At 34.7% G+C, this 16655-nt stretch overlaps 1 protein-coding gene across 1 annotated transcript; it reads left to right on the top strand.

Annotated features, from left to right (window-relative positions):
• The first annotated feature begins 13452 nt into the window (after nt 1–13452).
• Nucleotides 13453–13857, top strand: LOC126661645 (uncharacterized). The gene has a single exon (XM_050355497.1). It carries the CDS (start codon nt 13453–13455, stop codon nt 13855–13857), a length of 405 nt encoding a protein of 134 aa, XP_050211454.1.
• Nucleotides 13858–16655: the final 2798 nt, after the last annotated feature.

Below are 16655 nucleotides of genomic sequence, written 5' to 3'. Positions count from 1 at the left end.
ATCTTCTTTGGCTGATTCATCTTTGCCAAACTTTATTTCCTTTTTGGTTGTTTTTTTGGTTACTCTTTTGGCTGAGCTTTATTAAGGCGAGTCCCTTCTTAGCTTTTTCCTTCTTTGGCGGAGTTTTCTTGGTTTATTATTTTCTCTTCATTTTTTCCTTATTTCTTTCGTTTTTGGACCATTCTTCAGTTTTCCTTTTTGCCTCTTGGGCGGTTTCTTCCTTCGCCTTTTAGGATATCTCGCTCTTCCTTTTATTGCGGTTGACAGGGATGAGCACTTCAATTTCACATCATTTAGGTCGATCTCTTTGGATTTGATTTTCTTTAACGCATTGACTCATTTTCTTCCATATCCTCTTCCGCTATGTTGTTTTTAGAGGTGTTACGTCATTCTTCTTTATTTTTCGGATGGTGTTTCCTTTAATTTCTTGATCTTCATTTTTTGGTGTTCCTTTGATTTCTTCTTTTTAACCGAGTCTTATTAGGCCGAGTCTCTTCTTGGTTGTCATGGTTTATTCTTTTTGACCGAACCTTTCTAGGCGCAATCCTTCTTGATTATGCCAAATTTGGCTTCTCCTTTTTTTTATATATATTTTATAACACATTTATTGAATTTTTTAATTTAAAGACTTAATATATTTGAAGTGATATAAACGTGTGGATTAAACTAAAATAATAGTTTTTTTTTTATTTTGAAACCGAAATCAATAACTAAATTTTAATATATAGCATGTGAAATTTCAGAATATATGAAAAAGTTCATCATGCATTGTAAGCATATTATTCCAGCAACTATAAAAATTATTGAACCTGATTTAATATAAGATAAAATATTTGGAAAACTTATCGTGATTTAGATTCAGTTGATAATAAGATAATATCTCTAATTCGTCAATTCCGAATGTAATCTTGGCGATGCCAGAAGATCTTTTATCGGGATGCAGTGTTGGAGTTTTTTCTAAAGGGATTACTATACTTTTAGTGTTTCAACTTTTTACAAAATGACGATATGGTGTTTGAACTTTATTTTGTATCAAACTTGTGTTGCAACTTGTTGAATAATTACGAAGCAGTGTATTTGCCAGTTTCTGACTTTAACCATTATTCAAACTTTTTCGTTATTTCAGTTTTAGTCCTTCATCTTTAAAAACGTTCAAATAAATCCTAAATAAAAAATTAATTAATTATTTTTAAAATTTTTTAATCTTTTTTAAATAAAAAAAAATAAAATACAGAATTATGTTTTCGGACCCACGAAGACCCGCCGGAAAAAGAGCAGCCTGCTCCTTTAAGAAGGAGCAAGAGCGCCGCTCCTTCTCATTTTGAGAAGGAGCAGCTCGCTCCTACTCATTTGAGAAGGAGCTGCTTGCTCCTTCATGAGAAGGAGCTTCTCCTTCTCAAACCCCGAAGAAGGAGCTCTGTTGGGTCCTAGTGGGTCCAAATTTTGGGCCCATCCGTAATTCGGAGGGTCTGTAATTCGGCTTTTAATATTTTTATTATAAATTGAAAAAATTAATTTTTTATTTATTTTTCGCGGTGTATCCGTAAATCGGATAATGGTCGTGAAACGGTAGACGATGTTGAGTCGCATTGAATATTTTTAATTATAGTAATTAATATTAATTAAATAAAAAAATATTTAAGTGTTTAATTTTGTGATGAAAATGGTTTTTTTGTACAATTAATAACATAAATATCTAATTTGTATATAGGATAAAAATAAAGAATTATTTTGAACTTTTTTTCAAATGAAAAAATGTCAATTCAATACATTAGGATAACCTGTAACTTGTTGGTGACCTGCTAAAAACACCAATTTATAATTTTCTAACAAGTTCACACACCGATTCGTGATAAATTTTTGTTCAAAAACTAACTTGTTATTTTGTAAAAAGTTCACACACCAAAAATATAGTAATCCCTTTTCTAAATTCTATAAAAAAATTACTTCTCTGTAATTTTTATCGCGGTGTTTGGAGGGAGATATAAATGTCTCAAGCGAGACATTATCTAACCCAGCAAGCGATTTGACATGCTTTTAAAATATTAAATGGCCATTCCAATCTTTTAATCAGCCAAACTAGCGTTCCTTTTAATTTGGACAACAAACATGTCATCTGCTTCTTTAATCACTTGCTTCATATCTTGAATTTGGCAAACAGTCCAATTTATTTCACGTGGTTGCTTCCTCTCTTTAATTTGACCTGCTAGTTATTGTTAATATGATTCCTCTTTTTTTAATGGCATGCTCTTTTTTTTTCTTTTTGAATTTCGGCCAACCATAATATGACCTGATATTTTCTACTCTTTCGATTTTGTAGATTCATCAGATATATTTGTTATCTTTTTTGGATTAGTCCCGTCGGATTTCATCCTTCAATGAGAATTTATTTTGAGTTCAGAAAAACTACTTCTAGTTTGAAGTTTTCAATCTTTTCCCACAGACATCGCCAATTGATGGAGTCCGGCATCTCAGCGGCGTTAATCCTGTAAAACAGTGTAGATAGCTAATCGAACGGTTTGTCCGATCATCTCTTCGATGCTTAATCCAGTTTAGGCTTAAAGGAGAATAATTGTATTTGTTGTAAATTGTGTGTTTTAGGCATACCTCAAACTCCTTATATAGTGGTAGTGAGGAGTACCTTGTAGATTCTAAATACAAAAGGGATTCCTATTTAGCATAAGAATTCAAATAGGAAACGAATTCCTATTTGACATGTAAATCTATTTAGGAATGTGATTGCTAATAAGAATGTGTTTCCTGTTTTTCTAGAAGATTGGTCTTCTATAATTTTCTTTATTTTCGGTATTGAATCATAATTGGATTCTTCGACGAGTCTCAAGATCGTCTCGGTGGGCGAATTCCATCGAACTCGGTACATAATATTTCGGTTTCCATCAATAATGTTTATGATGAAGTTATGATAATATTATGATACTCCCTCCGTCCCAATAGAGTTGTGCACTTTGAGAAATTTTTTTGTCCCAAAACTCTTGTCCACTTTCAAAAAGTAACTAATTTTTACACTCAAAATCCTATATTACCCCTATTTAAAATCCACTAATGAATTTTTTGAAAGTAAATTGCAAGTGGACCCTATATTAAATAGGGGTATGACAAAAAAAGTAAGGAAAATCTTACAAAATCCATAAGCAATAATTACTTTTCTTAAACTGTGTGATAAAGGCAAAGTAGACAACTCTATTGAGACGGAGGGAGTATTATTTTGAAAATGTTATCTGATGTTGCATAACTTACGTAAAATAACTAATGCATGAATTATGATAGGATTATAATCAAGTACGTAATATATTTTTTCAAAATAAGGTTATGATAATATTATAATAAGGTCATGATAAGGTTATGATAAAATACGTAAAATAATTTTATATAATAAAATTATGGTAGTAATATGATAAAGTTGTGATGCTGCTATTACAATGTTTTATAATTCAACATAAATTATTAAATTACGTAAAGTAATTTATATAAAAATTATGATAAGGTTCTATAAATATTATAATAATAGTGTTGGAACAATTTCTGTAAAATGAACTGAATACGATAAGGCTGAGTCGCGGACTAGGTCGCTCTCTTTTAGACGTTTCGCGGCACAGCTCGGTGGTGCAAAGCTGACTATCAACCGCGGCGTCCCTAGGATAAAACAGCCGGAAATACTGATTACACTGCACTGTGAAATCAGCTCTAAAACATTTTCTTTGTATTGCTCTGTATTTCTGTGTATTCTCAAATGAAAAATGAAGCCAGTATTTATAGGCTAAGAAAATATAGCTGTTGTGTAAATAATTAATACAGAAAACGTTTTCTGATTAATGAGAGAAAACAACAACAGTCAAAAACGCGGGGAGATAAAATCAGAGAGTCAAAACAGTTACAAAAGAATTGAATAAAAAAATATTAATACTTTTGTATCCAAAAAATAAAGTGCTAGCCGAACCGAACCACCCAGACCAGGCTGGGCCGACCGACCGAATGGCGCGCGTGTGGTTAATACGGAAGGATGTAACTCCTACCCCGTTCACAAAATTGGGTACCCCTTGGGGCCCAAACCCATATAAGAAAAACCAAACTTATAAACCCAATGTATTGAGTTCTCCTAAGCAATGTGGGAAAACCACAAAACTCTCTATCTTCTCATTCAAGTTACAAGGCACTTTTTCTTTTAATTTTTAAATTCAATAACTTTCCAACAATCCCCCATTTTGAATTTTCAAAATAGTTTTTCGAGCGATTTATGTATCAATAAGATTGTGCATAAACAAAGGTATCTTTCGATTTTAACCTTTGCGTAGTGAGTAAGATTCTGATTTAACAAGAGTGACTCGTAGTCTTGAACTCTATCTCGTACATCAAACCACGCACGTTCTTTTCATAAGTGTTTTTCTAAAGCCCGTGCATTTATGGCCCTGCACGTCTATCCCAGTTTAGTGAACGCTCTAGAAATTTTGCCTCAAATTTCATAGGAAGCGGCCCCACTATTCACAAAGGTGAAGCTATCAAGAGTACTCCTATAGCTAGGTACTCCACTCCATATGGAGTATAGACTTCATTAAGAGATTCTATTAACTCATCCTTTACTTGCTTCAGGAATCATGCATTAACATTGCATGTTCTGGCTCATATTCATTCATAACTTGTTATTACCCATTGAACCTATTTCTTGGGATCTCCAGTCAGTTAGGTCGGGTTACCATTATGAATGATTCATTGTATAGGCATTAGTCCCATTCCTTTTGAAGTTTTATGGACTTTCTCTCTAGCTAATCCTTTCGTCAAAGGATTTGCTAAGTTATCATCAGTGCGTACATGATCCACTCTAACAGCCCCTGTTGAGATAAATTCTCTAGCAGTGCTGTGCTTACGACGTATCTGTCGTTTCTTACCATTATAATAACGGTTCTCAATTTTTGCAATAGCCGCGGTACTATCGCAATGGATCAACACAGCTGGTATTGGTCTTTCCCATAAAGGAATCTCAGCTAGCAGACTTCTTAGCCATCCTGCTTCTTCACTAGCAGCGGCTAGTGCTATCAGTTTTGACTCCATCGTAGATTGAGCCAGAATCGTCTGTTTCTTTGAAAACCAAGAAACAGCTCCTCCGGCTATACTAGAAATATAGCCGCTCGTAGCTTTGGAATCATCGGACAAAGTATTCCAATCTGCATCGCTGTATCCTTCAAGTACAGCGGGATTCTTCTGATAATGTAAACCAAGATTTATGGTTCTTTTAAGGTATCTCATTATCCTTTCAATAGCATGCCAATGCTCAATACTTGGTCTACTAGTAAACCTACATAGTAATCCAACGACATATGCAATGTCGGGTCTAGTACAATCAGTAGCATATCGAAGGCTGCCAATGATGCTCGCATAGTCAGACTGTCGTACACTATCACCAGTGTTCTTGAATAATTTTACACTTGGATCATATGGTGTACACGCAGGTTTACAGTCAAAGTAATTGTATTTCTTAAGAATCTTCTCAACATAGTGAGATTAATCTAAAGAAATTCCTTCTTCAGATCTAGTTATCTTTATGCCAAGAATGACATTCGCTTCACCTAGATCTTTCATATCAAAGTTGGCACTCAACATTGATTTTACAGCATTCACAACATGAATATTTGATCCAAAGATCAACAAGTCATCGACATAGAGACATATGAAAGTACAAAGTTCCTTTTCAGATTTGTAGTAAATACATTTGTCACTTTCATTCACTTTAAAACCATTTAAGATGACAAGATTATCAAATTTCTCATGCCATTGCTTAGGTGCTTGTTTTAGACCATACAAAGATTTGTCTAACTTGCACACCTTCTGTTCCTGACCATGTATCACAAAACCTTCAGGTTGGTCCATGTAGATTTCTTCCTCCAATTCACCATTTAAAAAGGCAGTCTTAACATCCATTTGGTGTACAACCAAATAATATAGAGCAGCGATCAAAATCAACACTCTAATGGATGTTATTCTAGTAACAGGTGAATAGGTATCAAAGAAATCAACGTTTTCACGTTGTCTATAACCTTTGGCTACAAGTTGAGCTTTGTATTTGTCTACTGTGCCATCAGGTTTCAGTTTCTTTTTTAAGATCCATTTACAACCTATGGTTTTGCAACCGGGAGACAGATCAGTCAAATGTCATGTCTTATTGGACTCTAGTGAATCCATCTCATCATTGATGGCTTCTTGCCATAAATCAGAATCTAAAGAAGTTAGAGCTTTCTGGAGGTTCGTAGGATCCTCCTCTAAAGAATAGACATGGAAATCAGTTCCAAAATCTTTCGAAACTCTAGCTCTTTTACTTCTTCTGATTTCTGGTTCTGTATTATCAGTAATCTCATTATTCCTGACCACGGGAACATTACTAGATGACTCGCCCCCACTATTTCCTAATTTAAAAGGAAATTTATGTTCATAAAATTCAGCATCTACTTATTCAATAATAACTCGTGCAGTCAAGTCAAAAAATCCATATGCTTTACTATTGACTGCATACCCAATGAAAACACATTCATAGGCTCTACTAGCTAATTTTATTCGTTTCGGATCAGGAATCTGAACATAGGCTAAGCATCCCCAAGTTCTCAAATAAGACAAATTTGGTTGTCTTTTCTTTAGGACCTCATAAGGTGAAATCTTATTATTCGATTTAGGGACTCTGTTGAGTACATAACATACAGTCAACAAAATTTCACCCCACCAATAAGAAGCAGCTCCAGAATTCAATAAAATAGACACTACTGCTTCTGTAAGTCTTTTATTTTTTCTTTCGGCTTTACCGTTCATTTCAGGAGAATAAGGAGTTGTTCTTTCATGCACAATACCATGTGAGTTATAGAATTCTATAAACAAGCTAGATTCATATTCAGTACCTCTGTCACTGCGAAATCTTTTGATTTTCTTATTGAATTGATTTTCAATTTCTATAACAAATAAATTGAACATGTCAAGCGCATCACTTTTATTTTTCATCAAATACACTTGTGTAAAATCAGAACAATCGTCAATAAACGTTATAAAATATCTTTTACCATTTCTGGTCAAGGTACAATCAAGTTCACATATATCAAAATGTATTAAATTTAAAGGTTCAGATTCTCTAACTACTGATTTATGTGAGTTTTTTGTTATCTTAGCTTGACTACAAAATTCACATTTTTTCAAACTCAGTTTGGTTCATTTTAGGAATTAATCCTAGGGTACTCATGTTGTTAATTATTCTTTTATTTACATGACAGAGTCTAGCGTGCCAAATATTAACATCACAAACCATGTAAACAGAAACAACATCTTTATTAATAATTTCAACATTCAGTTTAAACATACCCTCACAAGCATAGCCCTTTCCCACAAAAATACCATTTCTAGTAATGGTGTACATATCTCCTCCAGTGGTTTAAAAAAATCCAGCTTTGTTGAGAAGATATCCAGACACCAAATTCTTCCTCATCATAGGAGTGTGCATCACATCCTTTAAGATTAGTGATCAAACTTTCCGGCGAGAACTCTTTTGTTTTGTGCCTGAGAGAATTCTTAAAGTCCCTCCACGAAGGAGGTAATTTGTCAATTAAAACAGCAACTTGAAATTGTTCATCAAGAACCATACCTTCGGAGATGATCTCATGAGCTATTTTTTGCAATTCATGGGATTGCGCTTCGACAGATTTTTCATCACTCATTTGATATTTGAGGTAGCGGCTGACTGTATATTTTTAGTCCTCGCCTCCTCGGTATCATATTTCTTTTGCAGCGCCTCCCAAGTTTCCTTTGTAGTCTTTCCATCATTGTAGTAATCATAGAGATAATCACTTAGTGCATTGAGAATAAAATTCTTTCACAAGTAATCATCAGTCATCCACTGTTGAAGTTCACCGTTCCGCTTTTCCTTTTCTTCTTCCTCGGCAGTTTCATCAACAACAGGCATTGCCATTGTCAAAACAGAAACCACCTTCGTGATGGTTAGGAAAAATTAAGTCTTCTATTTCTACCTTTTGAAATGCAAGCCTTCAAACCGGAATGGTTTGTTAGCATCAGCAGTAGAAGAACCGTAGGCAGCAACCTCATCGGTATTCATGGCAGCAATTGTAAAGGGACACGTCTAAAAATTGTTGGAACAATTGCTGTAAAATGAACTGAATACGATGAGGCAGAGTCGCGGACTAGGTCGCTCTCTTTTAGACGTTTCGCGGCACAGCTCGGTGGTGCAAAGCTGACTATCAACCGCGGCATCCCTAGGATAAAACAGTCGGAAATACTGATTACACTGCACTGTGAAATCAGCTCTAAAACACTTTAGTTGTATTGCTCTGTATTTCTGTGTATTCTCAAATAAAAAATGAAGCCAGTATTTATAGGCTAAGAAAATATTGCTGTTGTGTAAATAATTAATACATAAAACGTTTTCTGATTAATGAGAGAAAACAGCAACAGTCAAAAACGCGGGGAGGTAAAATCAGAGAGTCAAAATAGTTACAAAAGAATTGAATAAAAAAATATTAATACTTTTGTATCCAAACACTAAAGTGCTAGCCGAACCGAACCACCCAGACCAGGCTGGGCCGACCGACCGAATGGCGCGCGTGTGGTTAATACGGAAGGATGTAACTCCTAAGTTTCTTTTGCTAATGGTTCTCTCTCAGGTTTTTCTCTCGGCGCGCGATAAGCTCTGCTAATCTACGCTGTATCTCGAAATGGGAAGGAAACCTAAGAAAACTAGTTACTCTACACCTAAGCAGATTTCGAAGTTGAAATTTCAGATTGTCGAAGAGGTTCTTGAGAAGGAAGCGATTGAGGAAGCTGAATTAAGTAGGAAAAACGATGATGGTGTGGATCTATTGGAGAACAATCTTGGTGCGGATATACAGAATGTAGAGAATGTGGTAGATCTATTAGTCTTGAGTAGATCTGAATCAGTGGTGAAGGAGCCAGATGCTGGTAGAGATGATGTTGAGAGTGTTTAATCGGTGGTTAGTGAGAAGAGTCTTAAGAATAATGGAGGGAGGAACTCAAACACCAAGGAGGAGATAAGAGAGGAGGAAGAGAACCCTAAGGTGGAGGAGAAGTCTTGGAGATCTCTTTTTGGATCCAATAGAGTCCAAACTAATGGTGCTAGATTACAGTATCATCCTCCTTTGATTAGTAACGGGAATAAAGTGGTTAAGTTCCATTCCACAGAAGTTGAAGATGAGGAAGAGAAATGGAAATATGCTCTGGTATGCTCTGTTATAGGTACTAAACCGAGATTTTTCAGATTTCAAGGGTTTCTAATGAATAGATGGAGGAATTTGGGGCTTGTTGAGGTGATTCAAATTAATGCGAAGATGTTCTTACTTCATTTTGATAGTGATGAGGGGAACTTGCAAGCTCTACATGATGGTCCTGTGTTCTTTGATCAGAGGCCAGTTGTTCTAAAAGAATGGCAGAAGCGTATGAAGTTCAAAGTGGATGAGATGCAGAAGGTTCCTATCTGGATCCAATTTCCTGACTTACCATGGGAATTCTGGGCTCCTGGTATGCTGGGAAGAATGGCTAGTTTATGTGGAAGACCTATGTTCACATGAGATGCAGAAGGTTCCTATCTGGATCCAATTTCCTGACTTACCATGGGAATTCTGGGCTCCTGGTATGCTGGGAAGAATGGCTAGTTTATGTGGAAGACCTATGTTCACAGATCAATGTACCAATAATCTGTCCAGATTTTTATGCCCGTGTGTTGGTGGAAATGGGAGTTTTTGGGGACTTCCCTTCAGAGGTGACTTTGGAGGATGAGACAGGAATTCAATTTGTGCAAAAAATTGTTTATGAGTGGAGGCCTCAAGCTTGTTCAAAATACAAAATTCTAGGGCATAATATTTCTAATTGCAAGGAGGATAAAACTATACAAAGGAAATGGATCCCTAAAACTGTGGAAACAGCTGATATTGAAAAAGTTATTGAGAAGAGTGTGGAAAAAGCAGTGGAAGTTAATAGAATGCCTGAGAAGACACCTAGTAGTAGTATACCTGAAGTCCAAAAGAGTAAGAACCTGAGTGCAGGGGAAGCTATGAAAGCCAAGTCTCTGGCTAATGTGAAAGGTAAGGGGAAAGTTCCTAATCAAAATGTTACTGCTGTTTCCAGTAGTAATCAGCTACCTCAGATTGATCGGCAGATTGGGGTGAGGATTGGTGTTATTGGAGACAATAGGCAGAATAAGGCAAACATACCCCCTGAAAGGGGCAAATGATTGGTGTATGGAATATTACGGGTCTTAATGACCCCTCCAAGCAATATGAGATTAAGAACTGGATTTTGAAGAACCAGTTATCTCTTATTGCTATTGTAGAAACCAGGGTGAGAAAGGTGAATATAGATAAAGTTTGGAGTGGTCTCAATTTGAATGGGTGGTAGTTAATCAATAATTATGATTTTTGTGAGTTGGGCAGAATCTGGGTGATGTTCAGGGAGGAGAAGATTACTATTACTAATCTTAAGAGTAGTAATCAAATGATTCATTGCAGAGTGGTGGCTGGTGAGAAGAATTTTTTATGCAGTTTCATCTATGGTGCTAATGACAATGTGAATAGGAAGACCTTGTGGGATGATATTAAATCTATCTCTAGAAGTAATAATGATCCTTGGATAATGCTTGGTGATTTTAATGCTATTTTAAAAAATAATGAGAGATGTGGTGGGAATATGGCTAACTTCTCAGCTTGTGATGATTTCCAAGACTGTGTGGATGAAGCCAACCTGTTAGAATTGAAATGGAGTGGCAACCTTTTCACCTGGACGAATAATCAGTCTGCTGATAGTAGAGTGTGGAGGAAGCTTGATAGAGCCTTGATCAATGAAGCCTGGCTAAATGTCTATGATACTTCTGAAGCAAAAGTTCTTAATCCAGGTATTTCTGATCATGCCCCTATTATTGTTATTTTCAATGAGAATAGAACTCCTAGCCTTAAACCGTTTAGGTTCTTTAACATGTGGGCTGATTGTGATGACTTTTTAGACATTGTGAGAGTTGGTTGGGATAAAAATGTTGATGGTTTCAAGATGTATAGAGTTGTTAAAAAACTTAAGATGCTGAAGTATGATCTTAGGAAACTTAATAGCTCTAAATTTAGCAACATTTCTGGTAAAGTTGAGGAAACTAGGCAATTGCTTCATAATGTTCAGAACTATATACAGAATGATCCTCTTAATGCTTGTCTTATTGAAGAGGAGAAAGCTATTGTGATTCATTTGAAGAAATTGCTCAAGTGGGAGGAGAATTTCTTTAGGCAGAAATCTAGAGTCCAATGGATTGAACTGGGTGATTGCAATACCAGTTTTTTCCATAAGTCCCTTAAATAAAGGAATTCTAGTAATAGGATCAATCATATTATTGTTAATAATACAGTCATCACAGATCAAAAGGAAATTACAAATAGTATTGTTGACTACTATAAAAAGATGTTTGGGGTCTTTAAACCTAGAACCATCAGTGTGAACCAGAACATTATTGCTAGTGGCTGTTGTATTTCTGAGGCAGATAGTGTTATGCTTTGTAATGCCATTTCTGATAAGGAGATCAAGGATGCCCTTTTCAGTATTAGTAATGATAAAGCCCCTGGGGCGGATGGGTATGGTAGCTTATTCTTTAAAAAGAGTTGGAGTGTCATAGGAAATGATGTGAGTGATGCCATTAAGGAATTTTTTGACTCTGGATTTCTTTTAAAGCAACTTAACTCCACTATTATCTCTATCGTTCCTAAGATTGACAATGCAGAAAACCTCAATGATTTTAGACCAATTTCTTGTTGTAATGTGTTATATAAGTGTATTACTAAGATCATTTCTGCTAGATTAAGCCAGTGTTTGAAGTATTTAGTGAGTATGTCCCAATCTGCTTTTGTTCCTGGTAGAAGAATAGTGGATAATATCTTATTGGCTCATGAACTAGTTTTCAACTATCATAATGATAAGAAGAAGGGGGACTGTTCTATGAAAATTGATATTAGGAAGGCCTATGATTCTATTAACTGGGACTGCATTGAGGAAGTGTTGATGGGCCTCAAGTTTCCTGGTAAATTCATTAACTGGGTGATGAAGTGTGTGAGAACTCCTTCCTATTCTATTATGGTTAATGGCAATCCTGAAGGGTTTTTTCAAGGTGCTTGTGGTATTAGACAGGGGGACCCCATGTCCCCTCTATTATTTGTGCTTGTCATGGAGTACTTCTCCAGAGTTTTAGATCTAATTGATGATAGTAGTTTTGATTATCATTCTGGTTGTAAGTCCCTCAGAATCAAGAATGTCAGCTTTGCAGATGACTTGTTTATATTCTGCAAGGCTAACATCAGAAGTGTCACCAAGATAGCAGATGTTCTTAATCACTTCCATGAAGCTTCTGGTCTGCAAGTGAATATCAATAAGAGTTCTGTCTATTTTGGAGGTGTTAATGATAATGTGAAGGCTAATATTTTGAGTATTTTGGGATTTAGTGAAGGCTCTCTCCCCATCAGATACTTGGGTGTTCCTTTAATCTCAAAGAGGCTAACCAAGGAGGACTGTAATGGCCTTATTGTTAAAATCACCAACAAGATTTCTCACTGGGCTGTTAGACATCTCACCTATGCCGGAAGACTACAGCTGGTCAATGCAGTTCTGTTCAGTATGCAGGTCTATTGGAGCAGCATTTTTATTCTTCCTGTGGCTGTTGTGAAAGGAGTGGAAAAGCTTTGCAAGAATTTTCTGTGGAAAGGATCTGCTGAATATAAATATGGGAACCTGGTTTCCTGGTCTGACACTTGTAATATGAAAAGTGAAGGGGCCTTGGGCATTAAGAATATGAGGCTGTGGAATAGGGTTGTTGTCATAATACATATTTGGGACCTTGTGGGCATGAAGGAGTCTCTTTGGGCTCTGTGGATTATTAAGAACAAGCTGAAAAAACTTAGTTTTTGGGGCATTACAAAACCTCTTATAGCTAGCTGGAACTGGCGTAGCATTACCAACTTGAGACAGTATCTTAAAAACTGTTTTAGTTATGTTCTTGGAGATGGGGAGTGCTCTTTCTGGTTTGATCCCTGGTGCAATGGGAAAGCTATTGTGGACTTGTATCTTGGTGTGTCTTTTAATGATGCAGACATTCCCAAGCACGCAAAAGTTAAAGACCTCTGGAGTAGCGGAAACTGGAGATTTCATGTACCTATGGATGACCAAGTTGAAGATATGTGGAGTTATATCAGGGACAACTTTGTTATTGTGGAAAATAGAGAGGATAAAGTTAGCTGGAGTATTTGCTCTTCTGACATTTTCTCTATTAAATCTGCTTGGAGTCATTTTAGAGAAAAGAAGTCTAAAGTCCCTTGGTGGAAAGTAGTTTGGGGTCCTGGAAATATTCCCAAGCAGAGCTTCATAGCCTAGCTTGCTCTTAAAAACAGGTTGAGAACGAAGGACAAGCTGATGAAATGGAGGTGTATTGATAATGATGTTTGTGTCTTCTGCAATAGGGAGTCTGAAACTGTCACCCATCTGTTCTTTGATTGCAGTATTCTTAGAGGCGTTCTGAAGTCTGTTATGAATGCTTGTGACATCAATAGAGACATTGTTACTTGGAGAAGAGAATGGTCATGGTACACTAGAAAAACTGGAGGCAAGAGCCTGCTTGCTAAGGTCAGGAGATTGGCGTTTATTTGTACTATCTATCAGATATGGAGAGGAAGGAATAAGATTGTGTTTGAGAAAACCCCAGTGGATGTTGAGGCTATCAAAGCTTTGATTAAGAGGGATATACTTATGAAGCTTTTTGCTAAGAAGAGCAACTCTTTTTGCTTTCAGAACTTATACCAGAAGTGGTATAGCATGTAATTAGTTTTGTTTCTGCTGTTTTGCATATTAGTTTGTAATTAGTCTTTTGTGATTAATATATCTCTAGGTACATTTTACCAAAAAAAATGAGATAGCAATTGATTTTGGGTGCAGCTGGTATCTAATTTAGTGTCAACAATAAAATGAGCCAGGAGGTGGTGTTACGCGGTCCCACACACAGATAGAGATATGTCAAATTATAAAAGTATTTTTTTTTCTGGAGGTAGGAAAATCATGATCGGAATAGCGGATCCAAATCATTCATCTCTCTCTCTCTCTCTATATATATATATATATATATATATATAGACCTCAAGTGTTTTATATTTGGAGTAGAATCATAAATTCTTACACGCGGAGAGTAAAAATATGAAATTGATAAAAACCCAATGTATTTTTTTTTATAAGTTTCCGTGTTAATGTAAAATTTTCAAATATCTTTTTATTTTAGGTATATATGTAATTTCTTTTTATATTTTATTTTTAAAAATTTACTTTATTTTTTCAATTTGTTATAAATTTATATATTTATTTAGAAATTGATTTAATTGTGTTTATGTAGCAATTGAATGTGTAATATTAAAAAAATGAAAAGAATTGTCAATTGAAATGCCATATTGCCACATATATTGACAAATTAATTTTAAATTTGGAAAATCAAATAGATATTTAACAAATTAACCAAATTGGAAATAATTTACAACCTTTAGAAGGTTTTGATAAATTTTTAAAAAATAAAAAAAATCAGCTTTAACATCATTAGACCTGAATAGAAGTTATAAGATAGTTCTAGTTATGTGAAAAATGTCAAAAAAATAACATTGATTTTTCAAATTACGAAGAGAAAATAATGATTTTGATCTAATTCCAAATCTATTGTTATGAGGTTTAATGAACTTTAAAGATTAATGAACGAACAAAGGACCAATTCACCAATTCAACTTACCACGAAATATCAAATGAGTTATTTTGGACGAAACTGGATCAAACAGATCCGTAATTTGGCAAAATCGGATCAATATAACCCGAAACTTAACAGAACATATCAATTTCACCCTTCTGACACAAAAAATGAAGAATGGATTACCTAATTAAAAAATTAATCCTAATTAACTCTAAATAATTTTAATAACGTTAATTAAATCTTAGATTAACACTAATTTAATTTTTATTTTCAACAAAAAACACTGCCACCGCCCACACCCACTACTGATTGCCGGAAAACGCCATTAAAACTTGCTGGCACCGAACACCACCGCCACTACCCACCTGAAACCGGACGCCGGAGGAGGACGCTCCTTCTCTCGCCTGAGATGGAGCACCTGCTCCTTCTTAAGCGAGAAGGATCAAGTCGCTCCTTCTCAAGTGACGAGACGGAGAGCCAGGCTGAAAAGGAGCTGAACAGATCTGCTCCTTCTCGCTAGAGGAGGAGCAACGCCGCAGTGGGTGTGGTGAATACGGAATGTAAAAAAGTTAATAAAAGTCTTTTAATTTTTATTTAAAAAATAATTTGATTTTTTAAGTTTTAAAAATGTAAGGGAAAAGTTGAAAATTAAAAATCTTTAAACATTAATTTAGAAAATGAAAAAATATTAAGCACTGTTTTAAACTTTTTGTCCTTCAAAATCAAAGAGTGTGTTACATTCTTCAAGGGAGAGTGCGATTTGTACAATTTTGCCAAATTGCTGGTTTGTGCGTCCAAAATTACTTTTTTGATATTTCGTGTCAAGTTGAGGGGGTGAATTGATCCTTTGTTCAAAAATTAATATTCAATTTTCTCAAACCTAATTAAATATTTTTTCATTAATTTGTTTCGATCTATTTTTAGAGTAAGAACTGGCATGGATATAATGAAAATTTCTATTTTAATAAAGAAAATTATCATGAGACAGAAATTTAGATTAAATTAAGAATAGTTTTATCAAAATAAAAGCTATTGCTATATCTATATTAATTTTTGTTCTGAAAATAGCACCGCCCGTACATTCATTTATTGATTTAATAATAGTATTGCGTCATCCGATATGTATTTTATGTTGTAATAAAACAACTAGTATTAGTAAATGTATTCTTTGTTGACAAGCAACACTTATAATTAAATTTACAAAAATAACTAAGAGGAATTGACGAGACGGATCCATCATTTAAATTTCTCTAAATATAAATTTCTAAAATTTTAATTGATTTAAGCTTCCCCACATAGAAAGTATATATAGAGGCAAACTCCTAAAATGAAGATGAATTATAAGTAACATGTTATCAATTTTGGAATGTGCAAATGTTAAAAAAAAATGAAAAAAAGTTTCTTATAGAATTTGAGGAATTTTTTAGTTTGGCACCTACACTGTTCATGAAATTACCGTTTGTATCTTTACATCTCCTGCATAAGTGGAAATTCTAGACAGTAGTTTTGGAGGTGTTGCATTCCTAAGAGTAAGTTTTTCTTTTTTTTATATGAAAAAAAGTTTAACATTGGTCATTTTAATATTTTCTGTTCTTTTTAATAATAACAAAAGGCAATTTGAAAAGTTTAATGCTAAAACTGATGAATGAATATCTTTTGAATATTCATAAAAGTTAAACGACTATTGACGACTCTGACCGTATTATTTTTAAAAAATCTAACTCAACTTTATAAAGTAAATGATTTTATTGTTTATGATGATATTAATGCATGAGCTAGTGCATTTGCCTGCTTCAAAATTTTAAATATATTTTAAGTAAATATCAAACGTACCTTCCTTAAGAAAATTTTAACTGAAGAAGTATTCGTTGAATAACCACAAAGTTTTGGAGAT

The sequence above is a fragment of the Mercurialis annua genome, linkage group LG8, assembly GCF_937616625.2.
Source record: "Mercurialis annua linkage group LG8, ddMerAnnu1.2, whole genome shotgun sequence".
In the NCBI taxonomy this organism is placed as follows: domain Eukaryota; kingdom Viridiplantae; phylum Streptophyta; class Magnoliopsida; order Malpighiales; family Euphorbiaceae; genus Mercurialis; species Mercurialis annua.
Note: the sequence above shows the minus strand (reverse complement) of the source record. Positions and strands in the feature narration are given on the sequence as shown.